This window comes from Solanum pennellii, chromosome 1, assembly GCF_001406875.1.
Source record: "Solanum pennellii chromosome 1, SPENNV200".
NCBI lineage: Eukaryota > Viridiplantae > Streptophyta > Magnoliopsida > Solanales > Solanaceae > Solanum > Solanum pennellii.
Window position 1 is genome coordinate 104,750,874 of NC_028637.1, and position 23,213 is coordinate 104,774,086.

Sequence of the window (23,213 nt, forward strand, 5' to 3'; positions counted from 1 at the left end):
TATTAGGTGCAGCGCTTGTATATTCACATCTCTTACCCAGACTTCACGTCAATGGAGAATTTGAATGGTTTGTTTATCTCTTAATTGATGCAGGTCGCAGGGTAATAAATTAAAAGCTAAAGAATTGTATTTATATATACTTTTCATTAGTCAATTTAGTGTTATTTAAGAGACTCCATAGCCTACTTTTTTTGTCTGCAATAAATTATTTTGAGTTTATATGTTCTAAATTTTAATAAAAAGTATCATGGATATAATTTTTATTTAATTAGTACTTAAACAAAATTGAGCCGAAGTTTTTATCTTTTGCCTAAATAGGGGGTCATTTGGTTACGATATAATTTATTTTATTTATGTATAAAATAATGTATTAAATTATACTATATTTAGTAGAAATTTTTGTTTAGGTAGAAAAGTCAACATAACTTATACCATATTTGGTTGCATTTTTGTAGTCCTGCATAATTAGTACCAACATAACTTATGAGGGAATCTATGTATAAAGTTATGCAGGGTTGAAGGTGGAATAAATTATGTGGGTATTAGTTATACACGTATTAAAGTGATAAATTACATATTTACTCTATTAATTTATTTCATTATTTTTAATTGGAAACTTTATTGTTTTCCTATATATAAGTTTATCGTTTTTATTTCTTTTTTATATTTAGATCATTTTTATTTCTTTTAATTTTATTTTTAATTGGAAACTTTATTGTTTCCTATCAACATGTTTCTTACTATATATAGATTATTTTAATTCTTTTTATATACTTACCGTTTTGATTGATTTATACAAATATAAATATTTTTTGAAACTAGAAATTGGTTGTATCTTTTTTAACGGTACATATGCTAATCAAATATTAGCATTATATATTATTTAATATACTTCACATTTTATTAGCATGCATTATTATTTTGTAAATAATATATATTAATAATTTATAATAAGTTTAATATTCAATAGTTAATAATCATGTATTGTAATCTCTAAACCCTGCATAACTAAACTCTGCATAGCTAATACATGCATAACTAAACGCTGCATAATTCTATCTAGTAACCGAACAACCCCTTAGGGACCTAAACAACCGAAGTGTCCAGTACTGTATTGGGGCAAAACTAAATTCAGATTTACGCATTGCAAGACCCGATTTTGATGACCGTGTTCCTAACATAAATTTTTTAATTGTAGTTTACAAGGTGAAGATCATGGTATTGAATTATTTATTATTGAGGGTGTCCTTTAAAATGTATTGATTAGTAAATATTCTCTCCGTTTCAAAAAGAATAACCTCCTTTTCTTTTTAGTCTCTTTCAAAAAGAATAACCTCTTTATTTTTTTGCTAACAATTTATCACGTGACATGTTTAAGGCCACAAGATTAAATGACAATTTTGTACATTTGACATAACTTTAATTTAGTACTACATGATCAAAAGTCTTTTTTATTTTCTTTAACTTCGTGTCAAGTCAAATCAGACCATTCTTTGTGAAACGGAGAGTAATATATTTAAAAATTGTTTAATAAACTAAGCTTGTGATCTTTTTTTCTCACTAATGGAGTGTCAATTGTCAACTTGTAAGTATTAAATTATGAGTTTGCTCATAATTCCTACCATCTAGTTGACTACCTTTTGGGTAAAGAACACAAATTAACTTGAAACTTTAAGTTGGTAGTAATTGTTCTCGTTTATTTCGCTCAAAAGCTAGTGCTACTTATCTTTATCCTTTAAGATGTTTCTATAAACAGACATCTCTTGTAATCGGGGCGGAGGCAGGTAGGGCCAAGAGGTTCTTTGGCGAAATATTACACTTCTTATACTTGGTTAAAAATATTTTTTATGCATATATATTAGATGTTGAATCCTCTTAGCTTCTTTGTGTGTTTAATTGTTTAGATTTTGAACCCTTAGTAAAAAATTTGGTTCCGCCCTGCTCATCTTGTTAAATCTCTATAGGAACATGTTTCTGTAACCTTGTTGTGTTTCAATAGTTGTGCACTTCTTACTTTATGCTATTGTTTAACAGAGTTTCTCACTGGAAAAACGGACCGGAAAGAAATGTTACTTTCTAGGTGCAAGGGATCTTCAAATTACATGGAGTGATAGTGTTATGCGGAATTCGAGATAATACAGTGATGCGGAATTCGAGATAATACGAGAAAATATAAACGCGAAAAACAAGACAATAGATTTACGTGGTTCACCAATAAATTGGCTACGTCCACGGGGAAGAGGGGGAGCAGTTTTATTATGGGCCCGTTCTTTCTGCTGTAACGGGTCCGATTCAAGGCATTCAACGGATAGATACACCCCAATATTGGAAATGGACTTCACTACCAGAGTCAAGGTTTGCCTTTTTTGTTTCCGCGGATATCTAGCTACCATCCTTTTCCTGAAACATATGTATGACATTGTTTGTCAAATCAGGTTTCCAGAGGTAGCTGAGCTCATACATGTTTGGTGGCTTGACATTCGGGGCAAAATAGGAGCTGGGATGCTGTCACCTCGGACATCCTACACAGCTTACCTTGTTTACAAGCTGGAAGATGAATATGGTTTTGTTTATCGGCCCTCAGAGGTTCCAGTTGGAATTTCTGGTGTTGAAGTCGACGCGCGATTAGCATTTCTGGTGCCTGAGGGTAGACCTCAACGTTGTGATCGCTTTGAGGAGGTAGAGACCCGGGAATCAGATGATGATTATGAGGTTTTTACTCCACTCTCTGATGTGGATATGGAGGATGCTTCTAGTGTCATGCAATCTGATATTCACGATTGTATAGAAATGAGTATGAAAGAGGTGAAAGACTGTGTATCTCATAAGGAAGGCCTTATTGTTGAAGGAATTGAGATAAGGCCAAGAATAGGTTAATTATAACATATTTTTGCTATACAGCTACCAATTACCATGTATTTCAAATAGAACATGTTTCTTTTTGCATCACTCATCTATTTCAAGTATCTTTTGGTGCTATGGTAACTGGAGTTCATGTTTATACATCCATACTGTACTTTCTGTTTCCATAATTATATAATCAGGGCAATGAACTGGGCTTGCACTTCCCATTTCATAAAACTGTCAATCATTAGTGGAATGCTCAGTAATTAGATGACATGTTTGTTCTCCAGTTTGAACTTTTGTAAGCATAAGATGCAGAAGTCATTATTTTTCAAGAATCAACCTCAGAGCACAAGGCTTTCAACTAAATAGTTGAGTTGACTATTTAGATGCCTTGTGTATTAATTTTGTAACTGAAAAATAATCTCGGAAGAAGTCAATTTTCTTGGAGCCTAAGTCTAATAAAATAAACAGCTAGAACAGAGAGAATTAGATTATAAAAACATTTTTTGGATCGTTCGATAAGCTGCAGAATCAAAATCTTGTTCTTTTTGACAATTATCTATACATGGCTCCAAATATTAAGAGGAAACAAAAAACTTCATCAAAAGAAGAGTCTACTTATGTGGAACCATGTCAAAGTCTTCCTGAAAAGCTACTCAACATTCTCAAAAAGCAACCAAGACTTTCAAAACTAGTTCAATCCATAGGTACTGTTGGTATTTCTAAATCATGGAGATGTGTCTCGAAAAAATGTGATTTCATTTCACAGTCACCATGGCTTGAGCTTTCAAATGAACCTCAATGCTATTGCAAAACTCAGCAGCACACCTTCAGCATCTCATTTGAAGAAGCTGGTTGCTATTGGTGGAATGGTAGAAGAAGGCCGCGTTTATGATATTTGGAAGCATTTTCACAGCTACTCACCTTGGTGGATTTTGGAAGGACATAAGCTACCTATTGATTACTGCTTTCTGAATAGTTCAAGAGCCTATTTTTATTGGAATACTTCCTCGTCTGATCGCAAAAAATCATTTTTATTTCCCTGTTCTTCCAATGGTTGTGTCACTTGTTGTTTTCCAGGATTTGTAGTTTCTAAGTTGGGAGAAAACCAAAAATGGATGAAACAAGAAAGCAGTCAAAATGGTCTTATTGATCCAAATGATCCAAAGGGGCAACTGATACAATTCAGCAATGCCATTATCTTCCAAGGGAAGTTTTATGCACTAAGTTTGCAAGGAACCCTGGCTGTAATAGAAGAAGTTGAAACTCAGTTTCAAGTCACGCGACTTAGTAGAAGGCGAGCCATTCCTTCAAGCTACTCAAGGCATTTCATAGAGTACTTGGTTGAATCTAATGTAGAGATAGTGCTCATTTTCCTGATCTCAGAAAGATCAAACATGGTGGTGGACAAAGTGGAAGTGTTCAAGCTGAAGATTGAAGATTTGTCATGGTTAAGATTGCAAAACCTCGGGGATAGAACATTATTCGCAGGGATTAAATGTGGTATATCAGTGCCTGCAAGTCAAGTTGGTTGCAGAAACGACTGCGTGTATTTTACTCATCGTTACATTGATGGCTGGAGACTGTATGATATGGGAAGTGGCTGCATTTCCCCGTGTTATGATAATGCTGGTTCTGAGATTAAAGATCCAGTGTGGGAGGAGCCAATAATTGGAAAAAGAACATCACGACGATAAAACACATGTTTATAATTCAGTATTTCTTCTTTGTTGTATTATCATTCTGACATGTTAGTGACCTTGTTACAGTGTGAAATAAATGGAATTCTTGTTCATTTCTTCTGAAACCAGAGTTCAATCATCGTTGTTGTTACATCACTTGCATCAGTTCATGTTTATTATTAACTCATTTTCCATGCTTTGCCCCCATGGCAAATCGAAATATTATAGTTATTAATAAAGAAGAAGAAAATTATAAAAGGGACAGGTGACATTTAATCCCCCTCTGTAGGAGTTTCACAAGAGAAAATTATCTGGATATAGCATCCCACTGATATTAGTGCACCATGGGAATGAGTGAATGACCCTTGAAATATATCCAAGGGTCCTTCCATGTCCGCAATCTTCTACCATAAGGCTAGTAATATCCCATATAAAGCCAGATATGGAAGCATTTGCTGAATTTCAGTGTTGTGGCCATAGCGGCTTCCGATATTGGCCTACAATATTTTTGACGTTGCTGATCTCTGTGACTTGGTGACACCACCAAAAGTGATGTTTTCCAGTAGACTCGGTTCACTTGAGATTAAGCTGGTGAGTTTTTTGGGAAGACATGGCCATAGCCTTGGGTTGGTATTGGTTTCTTTGGTGAAATTTGATTCTTTTCCTTGTTTCTGTTTTTTTTTTTGGCATGTAGGTTGAGGCAGGCTTAAAAGTGATCAAGATCAGATGTGGCCACTAAGTAAGCTAGCCTCCAAGGTAGTTGATCTCTTGGAGAACAAGGGTAGTGGTAGTTCCTTTCAATTAAATAGTTGAGTTGACTATTTAGATGCCTGATATAATAATTTTGTAACTGATTAACAAAAATATAAATGAAAAATAATTTATGAAGAAGTCAACTATCTTGATTCTTGGAGCTTAAGGCTCATCAAATAAACAGCTAGAACAGGGAGGATTAGATTATAAAAGCACCTTTGGATAGTCAGACAAGCTCGGAATTATACTTTGATTTTTTCGACCATTATCTAGACATGGCTCCAAATGATAGGAGGAAACAGAAAACTTCATCTAAAGAAGAGTCTGCTTCTGTTGAACCATCGCAAAATCTTCCTGAAAAGCTACTCGAGTTTCTCAAAAAGCAACCAACACCTTCAAAACTAGTTGAATCCATAGGTACTGCTGGTATTCCTAAATCATGGAGATGTGTGTCGAGAAAATGTGATTCCACTGCACAATCACCATGGCTTGAGCTTTCATATGAACCTCAATACTATTGCAAAACTCAGCAGCACACCTTCAACTTCTCATTTGAAGAAGCTGGTTGCTATTGGTGGCATGGTAAAAGAAGGCCGCGTTATGATCCTTGGAAGCATTTTCACTACTACTCACCTTGGTCGATTGTCAGAGGAGAAAAGGTAGCTATTGATTATTGCTTTCTGAGTAGTTCCAGAGCCCATGGTTGTTGGGCTTCTTACTCGTCTGATCATAGAAAAACATTTTTATTTCCAAGGAATGGCCATTGTTGTTTTCCAGATTTTGTAGTTTATCAGTGGGGAAAAAACCAAAAATGGATGAAACAAGAAAGCAGTCAAAATGGTCTTATTGATCCGAATGATCCTAAGGGGCAACTAATACAATTCACCAATGCCATTATCTTCCAAGGGAAGTTTTATGCGCTAAGTTTGCAAGGAACCCTGGCTGTAATAGAAGAAGTTGAAAATCAGTTTCAAGTCACGCGACTTAGTAGAAGGCAAGCCATTCCTTCAAACTACTCAAGACATCTCATAGAGTATTTGGTTGAATCTAATGGAGAGATATTGCTCATTTTCCTGATCTCAGAAAGATCAAACAGGGTGGTGGACAAAGTGGAAGTGTTCAAACTGAAGATTGAAGATTTATCATTGTTAAGATTGAGAAGTCTTGGAGATAGAACGTTATTCGCGGGGATTAAATGTGGTATATCAGTGCCTGCAAGTCAAGTTGGCTGCAGAAACAACTGTGTGTATTTTACTCATCGTTACATTGATGGCTGGAGACTGTATGATATGGGAAGTGGCTGCATTTCCCCGTGTTATGATAATGCTGGTTCTGAGATTAAAGATCCAGTCTGGGAGGATCCAAGAATTGAAAAAAAAACATCACGACGATGAAACACATGTTTATGATTCAGTATTTCTTCTATGTTGTATTATTATTCTGACATGTTAGTAACCTTGTTACAGTGTGAAATAAAAGGAATTCTTGTACATCTCTTTTGATACCAGAGTTCAATTATTACTATTGTTATATCACTTTCATCACTTCTGTTCCAAGAGTGAACATCCTTCCCAGAAAAATTACATTATATAGAGAGATTAAATTCTGAATTTAACAATAAATTAATAATGTTAAAAAACCTTGTATAAACTCTTTTGTGGCACAGTGATTAAGCGTGTTAATTTCTACTGTGGGTTCGAATCCCACATAGGGCACAACACATTTGGTTATGTTACTCAAGTTTCTTAGTTATTAATATTTCAATTTTAATAATATAGAGTATCATATATGAATACGTGATTGAAAATAAAAAAACTCAACATTTTACTTTAAAAATTGTGTTTATATATGTTAACATACTTTTTTTTTTCTACGGCAGTGATTTATATGTAGCAAAGCTAGACACATTTGTTCTTCTATCAATATTTCATTTTAAAAACAATAATCATATATTTTTATCACATAAAATCAATGCATCAATAGAAAAACTAAGTTGATTGTTTATATTTGATATTAACAAATATTGAGAGATACTAAACAAATAACATTTAACTCACTTATTCAAGATAAAATAAAAATTGAACACGAATTGAAAAAAAATTATTTCAGTCAAGCTGTTCATCAGCAATGTGCCCAGTCTTGGTCTCCTCTGCAAGAGTTCTGTACTTGTTCCGCAACTTAGTCCTTCCCTTGCTCAGTACAGAATTATGGGACTTGTTAATCCTCCATGCACAATTTTCTCTTCTAACTTCAGGCACAAAAACTCGCACAACCGCCTCTTCAAACTCAGGTTTGTACAGTTCTAAATCATCATCGCTACTGCATTTTCTTGCTGGTGCAAAATTAAAAACGTTGTGGAGGTGTTTGTTTTCCTTCATGTGATTTTTGAAACCGTTGCCTAAAAATTTCCTTATGTAACTTATTTGTTTCAACTTTGACCAGGTGCAAAAAGTGAGACTTGTTCTGCCTAATGTGAGTGTGATGGTCTTATCATAATCATCCTCGAGAATTTTTGAAGTGTCTTGTTTGGTGCCATTGCATATTCTCTTTATCTGATCCATTATCCCATCTTTTATGTCCTTGTATTCTCCGTCTTGATTTGAAAATTTCTCAAGACTGCCAATTTCAAAAATCAAAGCTAGCGCTTCAATGCTAGCAACGTTAACATGTTCATCATCTTCCTCTAATTGTTTCAGAAGATAAGAGATCGATTCTTTCCACTTTTTCGGACTAATGTTCCATCGATCAATGCCTGAAAGGAGGAGAACCCAACCTGATATTGCTGCAGCCGTCACAGAGGATGAATGTTTGGTTTCTTGATTCAAGAATTGCCATATAATTTCCATTGATCTTTCTGTGTCTACAAAGTCTCCGGCACCAACACAAGTGACAATACACAAACATTCAAACACCTTGATCGCGTGACATAATTTGGATTTGGTGAGAAGTTCACGGACTAACACAAGCAATTCTTCATACACCTCATGTGCATTATCACCGGCACCAAGCGTTAGAACAACTAATCCTATCAGTTGTAATGCTAAATCAATCTCCAATGCCGAACCCCGTTTCAAGCAATTTTGGCATCGATGTATTAAAGTAACAAAATTATTTTGAACAAATTCGTAACGGACATTGGTCTCAAATTGCTTAACCAATGTCCTTAGTGCGTTTTCTCTGGCAGAACTCTTTTTCTTGAATAATTCCTCTAAATAAGTATGGAGATCCTTCTCTGGAATATAGGTTGAATTTGAAGCATCACCCATGGTTAAATTCTTGATGCTATGTGGCAGAACTCTGGTATGTTTGTACCTTGAAAATATTTAATTAGATATTCCTATTTATAAGAATACTAGTAACCAAAATAAACTTAGATTAGGAATCCATAATACAAAGTAAACTAGGACTAGAATTAGTTTATTTCCTAACGAAGCTTTTTTTCAGACTAGGAATCAGTAATATAATGAATAATAATTTTTACCCAAATTTCTTTTATGCCGCTTGATACATGAATCTAGTATATGCTGTATAAGAGATTTTTAAAATATTTTTGTATTCTAAGTTTTTTTTTACCATAAATAGTTTTTTCTTTTAGAAAAAAATTTAGGATGGACAAGTTCTTTTTTTTTTATAGGAAAATGTTTCTTTCTTTTAATGAATCTCTGTCATGTATTTTGAGTGAATTGATTGAGGTTATTTATCTTTATATTTTGTACACTCATATTTATATAGTAGATTGCTCATTTCTTTCGTGGATATACGTCAAATTGATCGAACTCCATGTTAAATTTTTATTTTTATTTTTTTATATTTCTCGTTTGTATTCTTAAAAATTTGTTTTTGCTAACTTTCGCACGAGACCTAATTATTTTCGATCATAACAGTTCCAACTAGTAGGCTTTCTCGTATGATATTCAATCTATCCCTTCACCCCTGGAGGCCTTTATGTGTTGCGCAGGAAGCATTTTGAAGATGCTAATTCCTTTTAACAAAATTAATATGCATATGCCTAAAGAGTAAAGGATTGTTCATTAAAAACAACACAAAACTATAAAAAATTTTGGTACCTTGCTGGTGGCTTTTGGTCCTAATGAGTCTACGGACGACTTTGTTTTATCATGAAGCTGTTGTTTACGAAGAAAAAACTCAACCAACAACTTCCCCCAAAATTCGACCTATTGAAAGACGAAAAATCAGTCAAAACTAAAAAGAAAAACAATCCTTTTATTTTTGCTGACAAAGTGAAGTGAATTTTCAACTTTTAACAAAACTCAGAATTTAATCATCCATTATATGTCTAAATGATTGTAGAGAAGGGAAATCAACACAAAATCCATTGATAATTGAAGTGAAACAATATTGGTTTACAAAAGTGATTTTGTCGATGAAGCAGCTGACGAAGTATAGACACTTGATGAAACAGTGTAAGTCATAGTCTGCTCCTGCTTATTAACTTCATAGGTATTTGAAAATGGAGACGAAAACATATTCAATGGAGGGGGTGAATATGTTGCAACTGGCATTCTTGATGGAAGATTTGGTAATTGAGCTTCAGAGTTTAGAACATGGATAGCTTGCCTTATTGATGGCCTCAGTTTGTTGTCTGGATGAGCACACCATAGACCGATGACCATTAAACGTTCCATTTCTTTCTCATTAAACATTTTATTCAATCTTGGATCAGTTGCTTCGACTAGCCCTCCCGTTCCATACAGGTTCCACACCCATTCAACCAATCTCACTTGATCTTCTGGTGCTTTAATATTTATTGATCTTCTTCCACTTGCTATTTCCAATGCTACTATTCCAAAGCTGTATACATCTGACTCCTTGCTAGCTTTTCCATTCATAATACATTCCGGTGCCATATACCCCACGGTCCCTGCTAGCATCGTTGTTTGTGATCCTTTGTCATGGTCAATAAGCCTAGCCAACCCAAAATCACCTAATTTAGCGTTGAAGTTTGAATCCAACATGACATTACTTGCTTTTATGTCTCTATGGACTACGCATTGTTCCCACTCTTCGTGTAGATACAGCAAAGCTGAGGCTATTGCTTGAGCAATTTTCCACCTGATTTCCCAGACCAACAATGACTTTTCTTTGAAAAGATGTTTATCTAGGCTCTCATTGGGCATCAATTCGTAAACAAGATGCAGCTTCTCTTTCTCGTGGCACCAACCGATAAGTTGAACCAAATTTCTATGCCTTAATCGACTGATGATCTTCACTTCTGATGCATACTCCTTTATCCCTTGTTTAGACCCTTTTGATACTCTCTTAACAGCTACATATGAGTTACATTCCTTCAATAAACCTTTATAAACATCACCAAATCCTCCTTCTCCAAGCTTCTGTCCCTCAGCAAAGTTGTTTGTTGCACGAGCTAATTCACCATACGAGAACTTCTTAGGACCGGTACCCTTTTCAAATTCATCATCCATATCTAGATCAATGAAGACATTTTCTTTCTTATCTCCTTTCCTCTTTTTCCTCCACAAAATGCAACTGGCGGTTATCAAACCAAGAATCAGAATAGGTAATCCTATGCTTGATCCAACTACTAGTCCCTTGCTTCCTTTTCCCGAGGTGCTGAGTACTTCTTGAACATGAGTAATTGGAGGATCATTTGGAGTTTGACCTTGAATAGGATGATTTTTTGGATCTTGAAGTTGTATAGGAGGACTTGCACTAGGCTGATTGACATGTTCTGGAACTTTGACAGCATCAAAACTCGAATTGAAATCCCAAGACTTGACATTGTTTTTCTGAAACAATTGTCCAGTTGATGCTGAGAAGCCAAAACTAACATTCTCAGGCAAATAATCCCTCAGATCAACGGTGTAGCTTAGTTTGTCTCGACTATATTTTTTCTGAAATCCTGTGAAAACAACTTCAAGAACCTTGGAACTAGCATTGTAACTAATCCAAGCATCATTTTTCTTCCCAAGTTTAATGTCATTTACCCATATTTTAGTAGCAACAGATTCCATAGAATTTATATTGATGCCTACATGTATGCCAAAGGGGTCCCAGGTATTAACAAATGTATCGAACTCTATAGCAACAAATGACTCATATGATGGCATGTTTTCTGTCTCAGCTTTAACAAGACCAAGGCCACTGCCAGACGAACCAACTGGAATACTCGAACCAACAGGAGCTAAGAAAAAGGCTAGTCCATCAGCAAAACTATCGTTACCATTTGAATCAATAACAAAAGAGAAATGTGTAGTAAAATCTGTCAATTCCCTTGTAGCCTTGTTCCATAACTGCAGTGTCTCAATGTATGTGGCGCGTCCTGTTTTTCCACCTAATGCCATGCTACGTTCATTAGGCGTGACTTGTATGCCCTCTTTCGTTACATAGGCGTCTCCAGTGACATTGATAGAGAGATTAACATGAGAAGTATCAATATCGGTGAATTTAAAGTTCAATGAATATAAAGAAGGGATAACAAAAATTACTAAAACTAGCAAGATGTTCAAAAATTTGCTGAGAAACATGGCTTAGATGGTATATGATACTTTTTGATATTTCAGACAAATTGCAGTTTAAGTAAACAGAGACACTCTGTGTACACTTCATTTGGATGAACTTGTTTGTCTTTACCTTTTGTTTTCTTGACAATATCAAGGATAGGCTATGGACGGCTTTGTTATATAAGCCATTGGTGGACTATTTCTTTATCTTCAATCTTTCGATATTTGGTATCTTACTTTCGATTAATTCGAACCAATTACATAAATTTAGGTGGAAATATAATAGTTGGATAGCTTATATGAAAGATTTTCAATTATATATTTAACAATTCATTTATTTATGTTTTCAGACTTAAATTTTTTGTTTGTCCTCAGACAACAATTGAATTGATCAACTCTTTTGTAATAGAAATTCAATTTTAGTTGTTTAATTAGCAAATTCTTTGTTTGTCCTAGGCAACAATTGGATTTGAACATATGCCATGTACTACCTCATGAGTCATGGGCTTAGGTTGTCTAAGCCCAATAGGCTTATTACAGGCCCAAAAAGAGGAATAAAACGATGAACAACAACATATTCGATATAAAATAGTAGAGTTTTTGGCTAAAATCATCTTTAAAGTATGACTTAAACCTAAGTGAACAAAAACCACTGCAAGATTCATCATTGTGTTGATTTTTAAAAAAATTCACACCACCAACAAAAGAAAATGTGTCAAGTCAAATGAATATGTACACATGGTTAAGCTAGTTGAGTTGGGGATTTTTCTTATTTATAGAAATTGAGTGTTTATATCACATTCAAACAAAATATATTCTAAATTCTAAATATTCTTTGTAAAAAGTATGGTCAAATACAACTCTAACTTCAAAAATTTCAAGTAAAGTATTTTTTTTCATAACTTAATAATGCCTATGTAATTTCAATAAATTTCCAATATTTTTATACATTGTATAAAATGTGAATTGCATTGTATATAGCATACGTACGTACTAAATATTTTATTAAAGAAAATCTCTAAATAGTTGGGTGTAATATTTTTAAATTGATTTTTTTACATAATTTTTGTAAACATCAGAACTCGTTGTATAAATATCTCAAGACTTACATATTGTTACAAGTTAATTTACTTGGTGATGCAAAAATATATAAACTAACAACATACAATATTTAAATTTTGAAAGTGAAAGATTTATTTTCTATCCATATCCTTATTCCTTTTAGGTAACTTTTGATCTTCTCGTTATGACTATGATATGACCAAATAAAAAAATATTTTTTTTATAAGTTCAATTAGTCTCGTAATAAAAAAATATTAAACTTAAACTAGATTGATTTTAGCCAAAAACTCTAAAATAGTATTGTATCCAAATATTCTCCTCAAGACCAAAACATGTAATTTCAAATTTTACAACAAAACCGACATCCTACATAAATCCCATCACACATAACATGCTCTTTTATACTAAATTGGATTCATGCTACATAGGGTCCTATTCAGAGAATAACGTTTCGTATTTAAAGATTTTTTTATATTTAAAATTTAAATTTAAAATATCTCGTAAAGATAGAAATAATTTAATTTGCTATCTTACATGTATTGATATCTTCTCTTTTGTTGCTTTGCTCTCTATCCGATTAAAACGGATGCATAAAACTAAAAGCATGGAGTAATTGAAAACATCGAGATGCTCTTCTCTCCTTTAAATTAACCTATGATTTATTTTGTTTCCTTAAATGCTACAAGATGCTATACTTTGTACTTCATTTTACCTAACTTCTTTGTTAAATATAATTTTATTATTAAAGGGTGTGTCGAAGTTAGTATAATAAAATTTATTAAATTATTTATTTTCATTTTTATCCTTACTCAATAAATATGGAAAAAAATAATAATATATGATGAAAAAGAAAATAATACTAAATTCAGATTTAAATAAAAAAAACATTTTAATTAATATTTTTTATAGAACATAAAATAATTATGACAAATGCAATAGATTGATTGAGATATTCGTTTATTCATTATATAGTCACTCAGACGGAATAATACCTACTTTGGGCAATTATTCCTTTTGTTAGTGATGCATGTGAAATTATTGTTAGTACCCTTAATTAGTTGGAAGCAATAGATTAATATACGTTTTATTGCCAGAAATTTACATAAGACAGAATCACTTTACATTTTTTAAAATATGGAAATTGATCTTTTTCAAAAAGCATTATGGTCTATGAATTAAAAATATATTGGTGCTACCCTAAGTACCTAAACAATAAAATAAAATTAACATCATATCGAACAAAATCAGCATTTAAATAGGAAAAGATTTTTGGTTACTTTTGTGACTTATTTTTAGCCTTTTTACCTAAAGTACTCACTCTGAATCAAATTATTTGTAGTTGTTTCTTTACATGTCTCATATGAAAAAATAAGTAATTAGGAGGGGCGTTAATTATTTTATTCATAATACATATATTGGACTCTAAACTTGACTTCAAATTTTAATTTTGATCTCCAACTTTCATAATGTATAAACAGACACTTTAACTATCTAACTTTTAAATAAATAAACACATGAATCCTACATGGCAAAATACATGTAGGACAAAAAATGACATGTAGGATTACATGTAGGACATGTGTGTCTATTTGTTCAACTTATACAACTTATGCACACCCAAAGTTGAAGTATATAAATGTGATTCGAAACTAAGTTAAAGGGCATAATTATATATTATGTCTATTCTTAAATTAGGATGACATATAGTTACTAAGGATAAAATAGGAAAAAAATTAATTAGGTTTGTCTTCAACTTTTATAAACGACAGTAATGTAAGAATATAATTTTAAAAATGACAGGAAAATAATTTGAGACAGAAACAGTAGTAATCAGTTACATTTCAAGATCTATAACTATTTTTGGAAGAGGAATAAAATAAATCAATAAAGAAACTTGCCAAATTGTTTGTGCTCTTATTTAATTGTTGTAAAAAACTGTGTCTGTTTTTTTCTTTTACCTTTTAAAGTAATAATAAGTTTCATTTAGTATGAATATGGTTAATTAGATGTAATAAAATTCTTTAAAACATCAACCTTTACATCTAGTATTACTATATTTAGATCAACTCCATGCGTTGCTTACTCTATTCTTTCCTCAAGAGTTTTTATTTTTTACCATCATAATACTTTTGTCGTCTCAAATTTTGTGAGTGTATCTGATTTGATATAAATTCTAATCTTTTTTTTAAAAAAAGAATTATGGTCTAAAATAAACCCTAAATATTTATGTGATTATTCAAAGTTAACATTTTACTAAATATGAAAAATATTATTCATTTTTAATGATTTGAAAAAAAAGTGACACATAAATTCTACGAAATTCCACTATATATATATGTATTAAAATTTTATAAGTGATTAACTATGCAAATGTAGGACCTTAATATTGCGTCCTCTTTATCAAACCAATACAAGCATATCTCTCTCTACATATATATATATGCTATCTGAGTATACAAGCAATGTGTTGGTAATGTCATTTTTCTTTTATTAAATTAAGGGTCGTTTGGTAGAATTAATTAACAAAATTATGCATATAGTATTAACCTTTATATATTAGCAGTCCTTAGTTTGGCACACCTTTATATATGATTAATTCTTATATTAGTTATATGTGTTATTGTGTATTAAAAGAGTATTACTGACTCCGTAATTTTTTAAATATTATATTTTATTGAGATAATTTTATATATTCTATCAAACGATTTTAATATTTTTCTGTTATTTACGGTGTATAGTAGTTACTCACTGTCGGTTCTAACTGTGTAATTTGAGAGCCTCATTTTTCTTTTATCAATAATAGATTATAAATTATATTTTTAAAAAAATATTAAATACTATTTATAAAAAAATTTAAAATTTTCATGTAAAATTATTTTAAATATATAAATTTGACATATTTGAAGTATTATATCTCGTAAAAGATTATATAGATTGATTTAAGGCCCTTGTTTGATTGTATATTAAATTATTAATGTGCTTGAATCGGTGGGCTGAGGATTTAAATATACATAATTTCGTGTCGTGCATATGTTAATCATCAGGGACTCCCAAGCACACGAGTTTTCTACAAATCAAAATAGAAAATGTTTTGGGTAGCCAAAAAGAGTCAACTTGATAATATTTTATTATGTTCTCACGTATGAAAGCTTGAATAAGTGGCAACTCTTTTCAAATCTCAAAAATGGAAGAGATATGATTAAATATGATATAATATATTTTTTTGTTTATTGAGAATTTGATTATAAATGGAAAAAATAATAAAATAAAAAATTAATGTATAAAATTAACATAATACTCAATTTATCTCAATTTTTTAAGATTTATTTTTTTAAATTTTTTTCATTTGTGTTTCTAGTATTATTGTTACCATAATTCTTATTTGTCAAATTAATAATGAATTAGATTCAAGACAAAGCAACCTGGTTTAACTACTATTATAGAATCTCAACCACTCTTTACCAAAAAACTGGAGAAAGAGTGCTACAATGATTACTCAAAATAGTACTTTATCTGTTTCTATTTAGTTGTCTACTTTAAAAAAGACACACATATTAAGATAATAATAATTAATATAGTAAAATTATAATTTTATCCTTATTAAATATGGTTCAAAAAGAATGAATTAAAACTAAAAAAATTTCAAGAAGTTTAAATGAGGGTATAATAGGGGAAAAAATTGTCCTTTCTTGATTTGTCAAAATGGACAAGTAAATAGGGACATCTAAAAGTAAAAATATGGACAAGTAAATAGAAACAGAGGGAGTATCGCCTATGTCCATTGTCCATAGTTACTTGTCCATTTTTTAATTGACATATATATTAAGAAAATAATTATTGATATATTGAGTTTGTCATTTTATTTCTATTAATTATGAATTGGATAATTAAAAATTTAAGATTTTGACTATCTTTTTAAAAAATTAATAAATTGAGACTATAATAAGTAAAAAAATATAATTTCTTGATTTGTCAAAATAAACAAATAAAAAAGAAAAATTGAACAAGTAAATAAAAATAGAAGGAGTATATAAATAAGCTACAAGAACAAACAATTTTACTTAATGTTAACTCACATAAATATAAATATGAGTTAGTGCCAAATTCGATAAATATTGAATAAAGAGGTTGCTTCAAGTATCTGGTCAAACACCGGGTGAAAAATCAGAAATTTTTTTTATTAATATGAATCTGAACTAACTCTAGGTCTTGCACGTGTTTGAGCTTTGGCAATATAATTTTTTATTTTTTTGACAGAGGTTATTTCTCTTTACTTATCATTTTACGCTATACAAAATATAAATTAATTGTGGTCCAAAAATAAATAGAGAACATCGTATGAGAACAACCAAAAAAAAGTAGTTACAACTATATTCTAAACAGTGTTTAAGGGACAAAACAAAAACCTTTAATTTTTTAAAATACAAGAGACAGAAAAAGAAAGATAATTAAGTGGTGTGAACATTAACTAATATAAACCTAGGACTATGATTGCAATGTAATATAGTAAAAAATAGACAAGTTGCTCCTCAGGATGATTGGTTCTTTAATTAATAAAATTAACTTATCTTTTGAGCAATTAAGGAAAACCATTAATATAAAGAGATCTTTTGAAGAATTTTTTTTATTTATTTATGTTGAAGATAATGGAGTTTAGCTAAACAATAAAATGAATTATGAACAATAAACCTAGGACTGCAATCATAGGGCAATATCATAAAGCTTGAGACGGTCAACCAGAAAGGAACATGAATTATGAATATACTTTTTAGTCTCATTTCAATTAGCGTTTTAGCTTAAAATTTGTATTTTTAAAAATTTATGATCAAAATTAACAATTATTTTCAACTATATTTACTTTAACATTAAAGAGGTGGATTTTTTTAATATTGCTAAATTTTCAATAATATTTTAAGAAATAAAAAGATTGAACACATAAGCGGTCCCTTGAACTTATACGCTTTTTTTATTTAGACACCTTAATGAGGCTATATTCCTAGTGAACACCTTATGAAATCACAAAGTGTGTCTATCAGACACTTCAATGACATTACTCAAAAATATATAGAGTGCGTGACTTTCAAACACTATAATATGAAGAAGAGTGAATCATACCGTGACATGTGGCAAATTAAAAAAAAATCTTTTACAAAAAAAGTTATCAGATCTAGTTGTCCTCTCTGCATCTTCTTCTTTGAAGCCCCTCCTAACTGTCAACTTAAATTTCACCATTAATAATTTTAGGGATAACGCAGAAGTACCCCCTCAACCTATGCCCGAAATCCCAGAGACACACTTATACTATACTAAGGTCCTATTACCCCCCTAAATTTATTTTATAAGTAATTTTCTACCCTTTTTTAGCCTACGTGGCATTAGTTTGAAAAAAAAAGTCAATCATCGTTGGGCCCCGTTGGGCCCACAAGGTAGTGCCACGTAGATTGAAAAGGGGTAAAAAATTAATAATAAAATAAATTCAGGGGGGTAATAGGACCTTAGTATAGTATAAGTGTGTCTCTGAGATTTTTGACATAGGTTGAGGGGGTACTTGGACATTATCCCATAATTTTATGAACTTTCTATTTTTTCTTTTTATTTTTATTATAAATATATTTCATAATTTATCCTCCCTTTCCTTTCAAACAATTTTCTCTAACTTGCATAGCTCAATTCTTTCCTCCCAATTTTTCTCTTCTTCTTCCTCTCTTTTTTATCATTAACAAATATGTTTTAAACTTGAAATTATCAAGAAATCAAAAAGGTACAACTTCGTCGTATTTAGTTATTTTTAGCAACTTTGTCTATGAATTTTGTTTACATTTTTTTAATTCAACCATCAGGATTGATGTTGCTTCAATAATACTATTTTAATTTTAATTTTAGAGAGTGAAGGAAGAAGACATTTTCAAGAGATGAATGAGGGATGATTATGACTGTGTTGGGGCCAGGGAAATTTTTTTGAGAAGGATTAAGAGGAGAAAAAACAGAGATAAACAGAGATATTACAAATTTTTCACGCTCTTTTAATGAGTACACTATACTCCTATAATCACTATACCAACTCAACAATGTGTGTCTAATAAACGAACTTTGAGTATACATTGAGTGTTTAATAAGAAGAAGGTCTTGCTAAGGTGTCTAATCGGAAAACGCGTGTAAGTTCAAGGGGCTGTCAATGTGGTAAGCCAAATAAAAATAATATATATATAATGAACGTGAAAAATAAAGATAATCAATTTTATATATATGATGAACGTGAAAAAGAGTTAAAAGTGCCAATTAAATTAAAACAATAGAGTAATTAATTAGGAAAATGTCATTGGTGCTTAGCTTTGCCTTTGACCAACCATTGGGGTAAGGCGCATGTTATCTTACCTATCTTTGCATTTTCATTTTTTTCTCAATCCAGATCTGAGAACTTTTAAAATTTTAACTAAATTTGAATCACCTATTTATAAAATTAATTTGAAAGTAACACTCTTTACATAATTTCCTTTATTTTTAGAATTTAAATTTAAAATCTTCAATTGTTTCATCACCGTACGATAAACCATGTCGTGATCAATGTATATTATAGTCTCAAATATTGTGTTTCTTTATCTTTTAGAAAAAAAATTATTTTATTAAAGTACTGGGTGAGGTTAGCTAGGGGATAAGGTTTGTGAAAGGTGAGGGCAATATTATTATTTTACTCTCTTAAATTTAATTGATATGGAATATTCGATGCATATTTAAAATGTTCGATTGTTCCTAATCTTATTTATCCTTTAAAATTTTATTATTTGATAAGTTTTCATACCTTTTGATGATTTAGGGAGCGATATTTGTTTATATTATTTTATAGATATAATAAAACTTTAATTAATTATTTTTTTAGGGTCAAGATCGTATTATCTCTAGCCATTAAAGTCATCGCTTAAGGCCTTATATTTTTCAGCCCTATTTTTTAAAGAAATTATTATTATATATATACACACTATGAGTGCTCTAATTTCTACCAAAGATTAAATCACAACCTGCTCCCAAAAGAAAAACTATACGTTGGAACAAATAATTGTATTATAATAAAGAAAATAAGTATAAAGTTACAGCTTTATTGTTTGGCAAAAAGAATAATATAGTGCTATAGCCAAAAAAAATTTTAGTCATTACATTTAAAAAAGTAATAAGAAATACATCGTTGGTACTCCATTATTTGAATACAATTAATCTTAATTTGACAAAAAAATTAGAGTTCCGATTTAATTTTTTAAACAAAATTGGCCTGAAAACAATTAGGGATTGTTTGGTTGATGGGATATGATGTGATATTGTAGAATTAAGTTTAATTTGAAACTAAATTTATATGTTGTTGAAGTAAAAAGATAAATTTATAAGTTATGATGGTCTTAATCATGAGACTCATATTTATACTCATAAGTATACTTTCTCTTTTACCGCATTAATTACTCTTCGTATTTATTAAATAGTGCAAAATATGAAATATTTTTTCGACCCAAAATTTATATCTGGATCAGTTTTTTTCACCATTTTTAGCTCGTAGACCTATATGGAGTCAACTTGATTCAAAAAGTATGAACTCAAAATCTCAAATCACATATCTAAATACTGATTAAAAATATCATTTCAAATTATATCTAAATTTATATTAATCTGATTTCAGATCATTAATTTCATATCATGTCCATATTTCTAATATGCTTCTTTACTCAAAAAGGACAATTGATCATGAATTAGTTGCAAAGAATACTTTTGGTAATTTATAGATTAATTGCAAAGAACAATTGATCATGGGTCAAAATTGCAAAGAATATTGTTGGCTATTTATAGTTTTTAAGTTGAATTCGAAAAAAGGAAAAAGATGGGTATGTTTTTTTTTCCTATATATGCACAATCTCCTTTTAGGTTTATATAATATCATAAAAGCTTGCATATCTTGACTATTATATAGTTTTCTTTTAATTAATAATATAATTAAAAGGAGGAGTATATCTCACGTCCATAAGACCATAAAACTAAAATATTTACTCCAATCCGTGTCAAATCCGTGTATGGTCTTTTCCATCTTTTCAAACAACTTTTGGTCAGACTTGTAATATATAATATAATTATTAACTAAAAATAATTATTGTAAAGGCTAAAATTAAACAGAAATTGAAAACTTAATTATTTATTAAGCATTATTGGATAGATAAATACAAGATCATATGTTTCTATATAAGTTTTATACGCTCCGTCTTAAATTATCTGTCGTATTTCTCTTTTACACGTCTCTTAAAAAGATCTTAATTATGATGAGTTTTGATCATCTAACCTTTATTTATGTCTTAAATTGAAAACTTAATTATTTATTAAGCATTATTGGATAGCTAAATACAAGATCACATGTGTCTATATAAGTTTTTTACGCTTCGTCTTAAATTATCTGTCGTATTTCTCTTTTACACGTCTCTTAAGAAGATCTTAATTATGATGAGTTTTGATCATCTAACCTTTATTTAACAGAAATTGAAAACTTAATTATTTATTAAGCATTATTGGATAGCTAAATACAAGATCACATGTATCTATATAAGTTTTTTACGCTTCGTCTTGAATTATCTGTCGTATTTCTCTTTTACACGTCTCTTAAAATTTTTTAATTATGATGAGTTTTGATCATCTAACCTTTATTTATGTCTTAAATTATAATATTTATTTATTAAAATTTTACTTTATTCACGTATAATAATTGAGAACTATTTTAAAAAAATTACATCAAATAATTTATGATAGGAAAAAATAATGTAAAAGACCAAGCAATAGGTTCGGTTAACAACGGTAGATTTCCATGGTTCACTTGTGCCAACCAACCTTATCTAATTTTGAGTTATATAATTATGTAAGTTGTCATTTTAAATGTACTTTTACCCTCTTAAATTTGGTCCAAAATAAGAATGTATATAGTTGTAGAAAATCAAGAAAGCACAAACTACTGTTTTTTTTTTTTTTAAAAAAAAAAAGCATCATTACTCTAATAAATAATTAAAATTTCTTACGTGATAATAATTTATTGTTCAAAAATATCGTAAAAGACAAATAATATAAACGATAGAAAGCGATGTTTGTTGGGACCAAATTGTAACAGTGGATTTTTGTCTTCTCTACTTTGATTTAATTTTTTTTTTCCTAAAAGAGAGATGGAAAAAGGTTAAAGAAGTTACAAATCAAGAAAAGATACTAAGTGGGGGTTGATTAGTCAATTTTAAAAAAAGATTTGGGTATCAATAAAGTTTGGACATACTACAACAAAGTAGTATTAAAAGGTACTTCTTTCATGTGTGCTCAGTAAATAATGATTTAATTATTATTTTATAAAGTTAAGATACAATTAATTATTACTAGTAGTTTTTTCCATTTCTCCATTTATTTAATAAAAATGGAGATAAATTAATATGGTAAAAAAAATGTATAAGGATAATTTCGAGTAATTAAAATCTTTTTAACTATTTATATAATATATTTTTTTTTAATTTTATATTTTTTTTTGTATTACGTATAAAAATAAATTTTTATAATTGCAAAAATCAAGATTACTCTGTAAATGACATATGAACTCAAAAAATTAAAATTGTAGTTGGCTAATAAGTCAAGTCTCCTTATATTGCCTCAGTTCCTTTTTAGTTTTTACTTATCAAATATTGATTGATATCGTATTTTATTATTTTTATTTCTATTAATTGATATGATCCTAAATATACTTATTTATTAGTATATTTTTAAAAGATATTAACTCAATATTAATAAATTAAAGATATTATATTTAAAAAAACAAATAAAAAATAAATTATTCTTTTTTAATTATCAAAAATGACAAGTAAAAAAATACATATATATTCGTTATCCTCTATTCCAAGTTACATGATTCATGTTCTTTTTCCGTCAATTTTTTTTTTTTTAAAAAAACATATTTTTATCCACGATTATTATGATTTATTTTAGACAATCTTTAATTAAAAAATGACGGAAAAATAAAATAAAGTCCCCCATAAAATTGGTGAAAAACCATTGACAGATCGAAACGTGTCAGTCAGCTATTTGTTGAACAACATTACAATTCTAAATTCATTTCAAACATTTTCTTCAATAAAAACCCGTTCTGAAAGTCCGAGGATATTCTCAAAACCCACTTTCTCAAATACGGAACTTACCATACTCGCCCTGCCGTCCTAACACCTGTCCCTTAATGGCAAATCCGTGAATACAGTGAATCATAAACCCGTACTATTAGTCCGTTAACGCAGTTATAATGATATTTCTAGACAGGTGTCGGAGAGTGAGGCTATTATGGTGTACTCGCGCGAGTAGGGGAAGTAAAATATCTGGTAAGTGGTTTAGTGAACAAAAC

General features: G+C 30.3%; 5 protein-coding genes across 5 annotated transcripts; 3 read left to right on the top strand and 2 right to left on the bottom strand.

Annotated features, from left to right (window-relative positions):
- The first annotated feature begins 51 nt into the window (after nt 1-51).
- On the top strand, nt 52-2,979 carry LOC107026030 (F-box protein At2g02240-like). The gene is made up of 3 exons (XM_027913948.1): nt 52-67; nt 2,241-2,355; nt 2,436-2,979. The coding sequence occupies exons 1-3, from the start codon at nt 52-54 to the stop codon at nt 2,875-2,877; spliced, it is 573 nt and encodes a 190-aa protein (XP_027769749.1). The 3' UTR covers nt 2,878-2,979.
- Nucleotides 2,980-3,578: 599 nt separating this feature from the next.
- On the top strand, nt 3,579-4,558 carry LOC107026041. The gene has a single exon (XM_015226874.2). The coding sequence runs from the start codon at nt 3,639-3,641 to the stop codon at nt 4,542-4,544; it is 906 nt and encodes a 301-aa protein (XP_015082360.2). The 5' UTR covers nt 3,579-3,638; the 3' UTR covers nt 4,545-4,558.
- Nucleotides 4,559-5,547: 989 nt separating this feature from the next.
- On the top strand, nt 5,548-6,774 carry LOC107026046. Its single transcript, XM_015226887.2, has one exon. The coding sequence runs from the start codon at nt 5,558-5,560 to the stop codon at nt 6,674-6,676; it is 1,119 nt and encodes a 372-aa protein (XP_015082373.2). The 5' UTR covers nt 5,548-5,557; the 3' UTR covers nt 6,677-6,774.
- A 613-nt stretch (nt 6,775-7,387) lies between these two features.
- Nucleotides 7,388-8,548, bottom strand: LOC107026056 (interferon-related developmental regulator 1-like). The gene has a single exon (XM_015226898.1). It carries the CDS (start codon nt 8,546-8,548, stop codon nt 7,388-7,390), a length of 1,161 nt encoding a protein of 386 aa, XP_015082384.1.
- A 1,039-nt stretch (nt 8,549-9,587) lies between these two features.
- On the bottom strand, nt 9,588-11,930 carry LOC107026066 (L-type lectin-domain containing receptor kinase IX.1-like). The gene has a single exon (XM_015226911.2). It carries the CDS (start codon nt 11,786-11,788, stop codon nt 9,647-9,649), a length of 2,142 nt encoding a protein of 713 aa, XP_015082397.2. The 5' UTR covers nt 11,789-11,930; the 3' UTR covers nt 9,588-9,646.
- Between the last annotated feature and the right edge of the window lie 11,283 nt (nt 11,931-23,213).